The 9,229-nt window shown below is 37.8% G+C and overlaps 2 protein-coding genes across 2 annotated transcripts; both read right to left on the bottom strand.

Annotated features, from left to right (window-relative positions):
- Window positions 1-2,902: 2,902 nt before the first annotated feature.
- On the bottom strand, window positions 2,903-3,355 carry LOC125852544 (uncharacterized mitochondrial protein AtMg00810-like). Its single transcript, XM_049532268.1, has 2 exons — window positions 3,154-3,355; window positions 2,903-3,081 (listed from the first exon to the last, which is right to left on the bottom strand). The coding sequence occupies exons 1-2, from the start codon at window positions 3,353-3,355 to the stop codon at window positions 2,903-2,905; spliced, it is 381 nt and encodes a 126-aa protein (XP_049388225.1).
- Window positions 3,356-5,824: 2,469 nt separating this feature from the next.
- Window positions 5,825-6,721, bottom strand: LOC125852543 (uncharacterized). Its single transcript, XM_049532267.1, has one exon. It carries the CDS (start codon window positions 6,719-6,721, stop codon window positions 5,825-5,827), a length of 897 nt encoding a protein of 298 aa, XP_049388224.1.
- Window positions 6,722-9,229: the final 2,508 nt, after the last annotated feature.

Below are 9,229 nucleotides of genomic sequence, written 5' to 3'. Positions count from 1 at the left end.
TCGCTTCAATATATATATATATATATATATTTTAAGCTTCCATTGATATGGATTTGCAATAGTATTTTATTTGATAGATACCTACTCTCTAATATGATTGTCCCTTTTTTAACATTTTTTTTGAATTTACAATCTTAAATAGGGATGTACAATAGGTACTAGTTTGTTTTTTTATTAAAAAATAACTAAACCAATTATATCGATAAAAATTAAATCAAACCAACATAAAGTCATTTTTTTCGGTTTTTGTTTTAGTCGGTTCTTTAGGTTTTTCAATTTTTTTAAATAAAAAAAGTCAGAAAAAATTCACATGAGAGAAGGATCAAATATACCTCTACATTGAAATTATTAATAAAAAGTTAAGGGGTATATCGGATCCTTTTAGCTAAATTATAATTATTTTTTTCACTACTACCGTTAAACCAAAAAGATATATATGGGTCATTTATATAAGACATAAGTAGACACTTAAATTTGAATAAAGTTGAACAAGTAGACACATAAGTTATACATGACATATTACACGTAGAATATCATGTAGAACACAAATTACCATGTAGGATACAACGTAAGACATGTAAATGAAAGTCCTAATGACCTTGATTTGCCTGCTAAGGTTGAACAGTAACGAAATTGTAACTTGGAAATGGTCAAAATGGTTCCATTAGTGGAAAGATATAACCCCGCCCCATTATTTTTCTAAAAAAATATTTCCTTACAGACCCATAGTCAATTAAAATTTGGAAAGGCACATTAAAAAAGTTTTTTTTTTTTTTTTTTTTTTTAAGGCTCTTCTGTTTATTGATTGGGCAAAGATTAAGATATTGTGTAGAGCGGAACAACAATTGATTTGGACTTTATAATTTATGGCACATCCCATTCAGTCCAAGATTTGACCTGAATCTAAATGGGGAGGAAAGTGCCCAATAATTCCAAATTAATTGTTAGTAACAATTTATTACAGTTCATCTTGTATGTGTAAACTTTTAACTACTTAATAGGCTTCCCATAATCATCATCATACATCTGTAGATGACAAATGCCCTTCTAGCTCCACAGACCTACCCGATGCCCTTCTTCCACATCCCTACCTGGGAAACCCCTATCCCCCCACCCATGCATACCCCTCCTTAGATGGACACTTACCAGACTCTTCTGAACCTACATGACAGACCCTCTCTTCCATCACTGGACCACTCAAGGGTTGGCTAAGGGAGCTCCGATATACAACCCAATACTGACACCCTCGGGCTCGATGGGAAGCACGGCAGCCCAGACGGCAAACAACATAGCCTCCTCCTCGCAGGTACCCCTCCCCTCGAACTTAGTTCCTTTGAATCCAGTTCATACAAACACTCGAGAAATAGAGGAAACGCTAGAAATAATGAGAGAAACAAGAACATAAATCACAATATTAAAGGAAATACGTGTAATGATATTTCGAGAGAGATTCGATAAAATATACATCCTTATCTGTCCACAGAATCTCTCAAAAAGTTCGATAGATATAAGGAAACCCTTCAACCCAGAGATAGGGAATTATGTGTTAGTGATGAATCCGACAATATTGAACCCCAATGCTCCCCCAAACAACTCAATGATAAACCCCCCTCCCCCAAAATGAACAGATCAATGAACTTAATAATATGGAACTGTAGGGGAGGAAATGGCCTAGACTTTAGAAGGAACTTTCGAGCAATGCTAGATTGGCATAAGCCTCCTTTAGTAGCTCTCCTCGAAACTAACATGCAAAGCCACCAAGCTCTTCTTGATGACTTCTCTTTTAACCAAATGCTGGAGGTGCCAGCAATTGGTAACTCCGGTGGAATAGTGATCTTATGGGATGAAACCATCTTGGAACTTGATAAGATAGCGACAACTGGGTAGGAAATTCATGCTATGATCAAGGTAAGTCCTTCAAATGAACCTTGGCTTTTTAGTTATATTTATGCAAGCACCTATAGGCATACTCGTAATATTCTTTGGGAAAATCTTCGTGCCATAAAGTCAAAGTACTATTTGGGTAAATGGTTCATTGGGGGTGATTTCAAAGAAATTCTAAACAATAAAGATAATAAAGGAGGTAACCCTATAAATAACTGTTGAACAAGGTCGCAGGCTTACATAAAGAAATATGTCGTTCATGTTTTTATTCATTGTACTAATACATGTATTTATACAACAAAGAATAAACCTAGAAATCTATTTTAGGTAGAATTCTATTTTAGGTAGAATACATATAAAGAACAACAAATAAATATTACTAAAATAAAACTTCCTAAAATTGCAGTCTCTTGTCGTCAATAGTCCCCCTAAAGTTGGTGCATAGATATCTATCATGCCCAACTTGTCAATCGCTTCATGAAATATTTTTCTTGGTACTGCCTTTGTAAGGACATCTGCGAGTTGGTTTATAGACTTTACATATGGAAACTGGATGATCTTCTGATCAAGTTTTTCTCTAATGAAATGATGATCCACTTCGACGTGTTTAGTGCGATCATGTTGAACTGGATTGTGCTATTTGAATTGCAGATTTATTATCACAAAACAACTTCATAGGTCCAGCACTTTCAACTCCAAGATCACGCAGAACTCTTTGGATCCATAATAGTTCACATAAACCATGCGTCATACCTCGAAATTCCGCTTCTGCGCTTGATCGAGAAACAACTTTTTGTTTCTTACTTCTCCAGGTAACAAGATTACCTTCAACAAATGTGAAGTAACCTGAAGTCGATCTCCTGGTTGAGCGATCTCCAGCCCAGTCAGCATCGGTGTAGCCTTCAACAGTTGGTGCTTCATTCTTTGAGTACCTCAACCCTTTTCCAGGAGCATTTTTCAAATACCTTAGGATCCTATGGACTGCATTCATGTGTTCTATACTTGGAGCATACATAAACTAGCTCACCACATTTACCGCATATGCAATATCCGGTCTAGTATGAGTTAGATAGATCAACTTCCTCACTAGCCGCTGATAACAAACTTTGTCTGTTAATTGTTGCACAAAAGAAATTCCAAGTTGTTGGTTCATCTCCATCGGTGTTTCAGCTGGTTTGCAATCAAGCATTCCAGTTTCTGTCAATAAATCCAATACATACTTTCGCTGGGAAAGAGAGATTCCCTGTCTCGACCTTGACACTTAAATACCTAGGAAATATCTCAGTTGTCCTAAGTCTTTCATTTCAAACTTGGTCGCTAAGTATTGTTGTAGTTTCTCCATTTCTTCGGGGTCATCACCAGTTAATACCATAGCATCTACATATACAATCAATGATGTTACCTTTCCCTCATTTTGTTTAATAAACAAAGTATGGTCAGAGTTACTTTGCCAGTAACCAACAAACTTCATCTCTGAAGCTAACCTCCCAAACCAAGCTCTAGGCGACTGTTTTAGCCCATAAAGTGATTTTTTCAGTTTGCATCATTTGTCTTTATGCATTGTTCCTTGCTTAATGCCTGGTGGAAACTCCATGTATACTTCTTCCTCCAAGTCACCATTTAGAAAGGCATTTTTTACATCAAATTGTCGTAAAGGCCAATCTTTATTCACTGCAATAGATATAAGAATACAAATAGTATTGAGCTTGGCTACTGGTGCAAACGTTTCTTGGTAATCAACTCCATACTTCTGAGCATAACCCTTCGCAACTAGCCTCGCCTTGTATCTATCAATGCTTCCAGCTACATTAAGTTTCACAGTATATACCCATCTACAACCAATTGTCTTTTTTTCTCTTGGCAGCGGAACTAAGTCCCAAGTTAAGTTTCTTTGCAAGGCTTCCATCTCTTCATACATCGCCTTGGTCCATTTTGGATCTGTTAATGCATCCTGCACACTACTAGGAATAGATACTTTGGANAAGGCTTCCATCTCTTCATACATTGCCTTGGTCCATTTTGGATCTGTTAATGCATCCTGCACACTACTAGGAATAGATACTTTGGATAATTGATTAACAGTTAGAGCATATGAATCCGATAATCTATGACTTGAGATATAGTTACTAATTGGATATTTGGCCTTGGTTCTAAGATCAGGTTCATATTGTTTTCCAGGGACACCCCTATTTAATCTTGATGGTAATTGAGAAGGAGTATTGAGAATTACCTGAGGTGTAATATCTTCTTGAACATTCTGTGAGGACTCTTCAGCTGATGGTGTTAATATGGGGTCTTCTACGACATCTTCATTATGCATCGATGCTTCATCCCTCTCAGATAGATTTGGAAAAACTGGAGACTCGATAGGATCCGAGAAAATCTCTTCAATTACATGTGTATTCTTACTCAATCTCCCTTGCAATTCTTCCAAGTCTAAGAACTCACCTTGGTCCAGTGGAATTCCAGTATCTTGCTTGTTCGGCTTAAGTGCTTCACTCACATTCTCCTCATAAAGAGTTGAACTGGAAACTCCCCCTCCATAATAAGGTTCGTTCTCATGAAAGGAGACATCTAATGTAACATACAACTTCTTATTCTGAGGATCATAACACCGATACCCTTTCTGGAAGTCTGAATACCCAACAAACACACATCTTTTTGCACAGGGATCCAATTTACCTCTTAAGACTTTTGGAATATGGACATAAACTGTACATCCAAAAACTCGAGGTTCAAGGTTCGGCAGATGGCCTATCGTGCAAAATGACTTTAGCTTTTGTTGAGGGGTTTGAAAGTCAATAACCCGGGAAGGGGCTCGATTGATAAGATAAATAGCCGACTTTACTGCTTCCCCCCAATAAAAGTGAGGCATGTTCATACCAAAAAGAGAGGCACAAACTACTTCCAAAATTTGTCTATTCTTTCTTTCTACTAAACCATTTTGTTGCGGTGTATATGTGCATGAAGTATGATGTCGTATCCCCAACTGACTAAGATATTCTCCGAATGAACCATCAATAAACTCCCTAGCATTGTCAGACTGCCAAATTCAAATTTTCCTTTGGTATTGAGTATGCACCATATTGTAAAATTCCTTAAATGCTTTAAATGCATCACTCTTCTTGTAAAGTAAAGACACCCATGTCATTCTAGTGCATTCATTGATAAAAGTGATAAAATATCGAGCTTTTGAAATAGAGGGGGATCCTTGCTGGACCCCAAATATCAGAATGTATAACAATGAAAGGTTCTGAACATTTATTCAAACTTGGAAAATAAGGAATTCGATGGCTTTTTGCTAGTTCACAAATATTACATTGGAAATCTGAAACATCTAAATCAGCAAACAAACTTGGCCTAAGTGTCTTAAGATAACCAAAAGAGATGTGTCCTAGTCTCCTATGCCATAGCCATATTTTTTCTTTAGCCTTTTCAACTCCACTTGTATGACATGCCTGCCCAAAATTATGCTCTGTATTCTCATCCAACTCTAGATAGTATAGCTTTCCCCATTTAACACCATAACCAAGAGTCTTCCGGGTCAGAATGTCCTGAAAGATACAAAATAAGGGCCAAAAAGTAACAGTACAGTTATGAGATGAAGTAATTTGGCATACAGACAACAAATTGTTTTGGAGTGAAGGCACCACCAAAACAGTTTCAAGAGTCAAAGTACTAGACAATTTAATAGAACCCTCCCCCGTTATATTACAAGTATTTCCATTAGCCGTAGAAATAACTTGTTGCGAGAATGGGTGAATAGTTTGTAACTTATTAGAGTCTCTAGTCATATGATCGGATGCTCCTGTGTCAATAATCCATGTATTTTCCTTGGAAGTGATAGAAAAAACATCAACCTTACCAAAGTTACCTGGTTGAGCCACATTGGCCATAGGTTGTGATTGTTCTCCTTGTATGGCTATTTTTGCTCTGCCAATCAAGTTCTTTCGTGGTTTTTTTGAAAAATCCCACCATTCTGGATATCCAATAATCTCAAAGCAGCGCTATTTGGTGTGCCCTTTTTCACCACAATGATTGCAAACAAAGTTATTTGTTTTTCCAGATGATGAAATACTTCGACTCTTTTGTGTATCACGTTGAACCACCATGGCTGAACTTTCAGGACTGGTCTAGAACTTCCCATGATTTGTCTTTGTTGTGCTTCTCTCCTTACATACGCATAACAGCTTTCCAAATCCAATTTTGGATCTTTTCGCAAAATCTCACCACGAACTTGATCAAATTCCAAATCAAGTCCACTTAGAATTATGTGAACTCGAAGCCTAGCCACCACGGAATGTAACTGTACAATCCCTTCCACTGATCTCTCTTGTGAAGCTGTCCGATGGTCAAATTCTTGAAAAATTGCAATGAGTTCGTTATAATAGGTAGACAAAGGTCGACTATTCTGCTTGGCAGTGAAAGATTGTTGATTCAGTTCAAACAAGCGAGTCTCATCCAATCCATCATAGAATGTTTTTGAAGCAGCTTCCCATATCTCTTGAGCGGTTGCCAGGCGAATAAATCTTTGCATCAGATGCGGGCTTATTGAATCAATAAGCCAACTTCGAACTTTGTGATTTTTGGTGATCCATGTGCCATACGTTGGATCAGTTGGTGATGGTTTGGTCAATTCGCCGGTAAGATATCCAACTTTGTTTCTTGCTCCAATACGCATCTCCATTACCTGTGACAATAAAGGATAATTCGTTTCGTCAAGAACTATCCCAGTGGGAAAAACAGAATTGTCCTGTTGGACTATGATTTGCGGTGCAAGGTTATTCGATTGAGTTACGGAAGTGGATGGAACCATAGGATTTAAGTCTGATACCATGTTGAACAAGGTTGCAGGCTTACATAAAGAAATCTGTCGTTCATGTTTTTATGCATTGTACTAATACATGTATTTATACAACAAAGAATAAACCTAGAAATCTATTTTTGGTAGAATTCTACTTTAGGTAGAATACATATAAAGAACAGCAAATAAATATTACTAAAATAAAACTTCCTAAAATTGCAGTCTCTTGTTGTCAATAATAACACCTGTAGTAACACTTTTTGGGACGTAATAAACTATTGTAAATTTATTGACCTAGGTTTTAAGGGCAACAAGTACACTTGGATTAACAATAGATTTAAAAACAATAAAGCTCTTATTTTTGAACGTCTGGACCATTTCTTTGCAACTAAGGACTGGCTCCTAAGCTTCCCGGATGCACAGGTAATCCACCTTCCAAGGACCCACTCCGACCACTGTCTCATATTGCTGTCCCTTACAAGAAACACGACTCCGAAGGGCAAGCGTATTTTTCATTTTGAAACAATGTGGACCTCCCACCCCGATCTTAGCAACATTATTAAAGATGCCTGGGACAGTTCCTCCAAGCTCATTGAATCCATCGCCACTTTTGAAACCAATGTCTCCAGTTGGAATAAATCTACTTTTGGGAATATCTTTCATCAAAAGAAAACCATCTTGAAAAGACTTTGTGGCATACACAATTCCCCAAACTACCCTATAAGTGCTTTCCTATTTAACCTGGAACAACACATTATAGCCGACTTTGATTGTATCCTAAAAAAGGAAGAGGAGTTTTGGAAGCTAAAGTCGAGAATAAACTGGCTTCAATCCGGAGATCCAAACACTAGGTTTTACACAGTAGTATCCTAAACCATAGGAAGAGAAATAATATTCTATCCCTCCAACTGGAGAAAGGGGCTTGGATATGTGACAACCAAGGGATCATCAGTCACACGTTCTCTTTTTACAAGACTCACTTCTCCTCGAGCCATGACCAATCTGTCCTTCTTAACCTCGGGATGGGGCAAGCATCATTAAAAACTGAAGACCATGCCCTACTTGAAGCAATTCCCTCTGCGGAGGAAGTTAGAACCATAGTCTACTCCTTCCATCCTCACTAAGCGCCTGGGCAGGATGGCCTACATCCCTTCTTTTACCAAAAGTACTGGCATATAGCTGGACCTTCTGTCATAGCCCATTGCCAGGAAACCTTCAATAGAGGTATATCCTAGACGACCCCAATCTAATTCATGTCTGTCTTATTCCAAATGCAAGAATGTTACATCCCTTAAGAATTTCAGACCTATAAGTCTTTGCAATACCTCTTACAAGTTCATTACAAAATCCATTGCTAGAAGACTTATGATCCATATGGATAGGCTTATAGGCCCATGCCAAACCAACTTCTTTAAAAATTGGCAGGCAGCAAATAATGCCACCATAGTTCAAGAAGAAGTCTCCTACCTAGGGAAAAAGAAAGGAAAAATGGGTAGCTTCCTTGCAAAAATTGATCTAGAAAAAGCTTTTGACAGAATGGAATGGTTTTTCATTCACCACACCCTAAAATATTTTAACTTCCCTAAGAGCATCATATCCCTCATAATGTCATGCATCTCTACCAGCAAGGTGGCTGCCCTAGTTAACGGTACTCGGACTGACTTCTTCGAGCCTACTAGGGTCTTCGATAAGGAGATCCAATGTCTCCCTATATTTTTATTCTCTTCATGGAAGTCCTCTCTCACCAAATAGAACATGCAGTGGCCAAGAAAATTTGGGAACCTTTGAAAATTAGTAGGAATAACCCCCACATGTCCCATCTTTTCTTTGCGGATGATTTGGTCCTGATGTCACAGGCTAGCATAGACAGTAGTCGCACCCTAGTCAATATTATGAGTGCTTTCTATAATTGGTCTAGTAAAAAAATCAACAGCCAAAAATCAAAAATCATTTTCTCAAAGAAGTGTGGAGACAATATAACTAATGAGATTACCAACATTGCAGGGATAAAACCAGTAAATCTTTTAGAAAGTACCTAGGTTTCCCTATCTTTCATAAGAGACCTACCAAGAGAGATTTCCAATTCATCACGGATAACCTTCAGGAAAAACTCGCAGGGTGGAAAGTAAAATTCTTAAACATGGCTGGAAGAACAACCCTTGTGACTTCCACTCTTAGCCATATGGCTAACCAACATTATGCAATATACCTAGCGAACATTACCAACCATATAGATAGGGTCCAGCGGAATTTCATTTGGGGTACCATGAGCGAAAAAAAAGAAACTTTATTTTCTTAATTGGAGCTCAGTCGCGTCTGATAAAAAGGCTGGATGCCTGGGAGTACAAAAGAGTAGCCTTAAAAATAATACTATCCTAACCAAGCTGGCCTGGAGACTCTATAAAAATCCTACGGCGCTTTGGGCCACTGTACTAATCAAGAAGTACACTAGAAACACGAACATTACCTCAATGGACAAACATCTTAAAACTGGTAGCAGCACCTGGAAGAATATAAAATTTGGTTGGGGGAAATGTTTAG

This window comes from Solanum stenotomum, unplaced genomic scaffold (genome assembly GCF_019186545.1).
Source record: "Solanum stenotomum isolate F172 unplaced genomic scaffold, ASM1918654v1 scaffold36650, whole genome shotgun sequence".
NCBI classification, from domain to species: Eukaryota; Viridiplantae; Streptophyta; class Magnoliopsida; order Solanales; family Solanaceae; genus Solanum; species Solanum stenotomum.
The sequence above is the reverse complement of the archived record's forward strand: the minus strand, read 5'-3'. Positions and strand labels throughout refer to the sequence as shown.

What these genes read in the sequence shown, in the direction of transcription:
- LOC125852544 (XM_049532268.1), bottom strand. Translation starts at nt 3,355, where the DNA reads ATGAAGTTTGTTGGTTACTGGCAAAGTAACTCTGACCATACTTTGTTT. An exon ending in ACAACTGAGATATTTCCTAG is followed by an intron (nt 3,082 to 3,153) that starts GTATTTAAGTGT and finishes ATTTATTGACAG; the next exon opens with AAACTGGAATGCTTGATTGC.
- LOC125852543 (XM_049532267.1), bottom strand. Translation starts at nt 6,721, where the DNA reads ATGGTATCAGACTTAAATCCTATGGTTCCATCCACTTCCGTAACTCAA.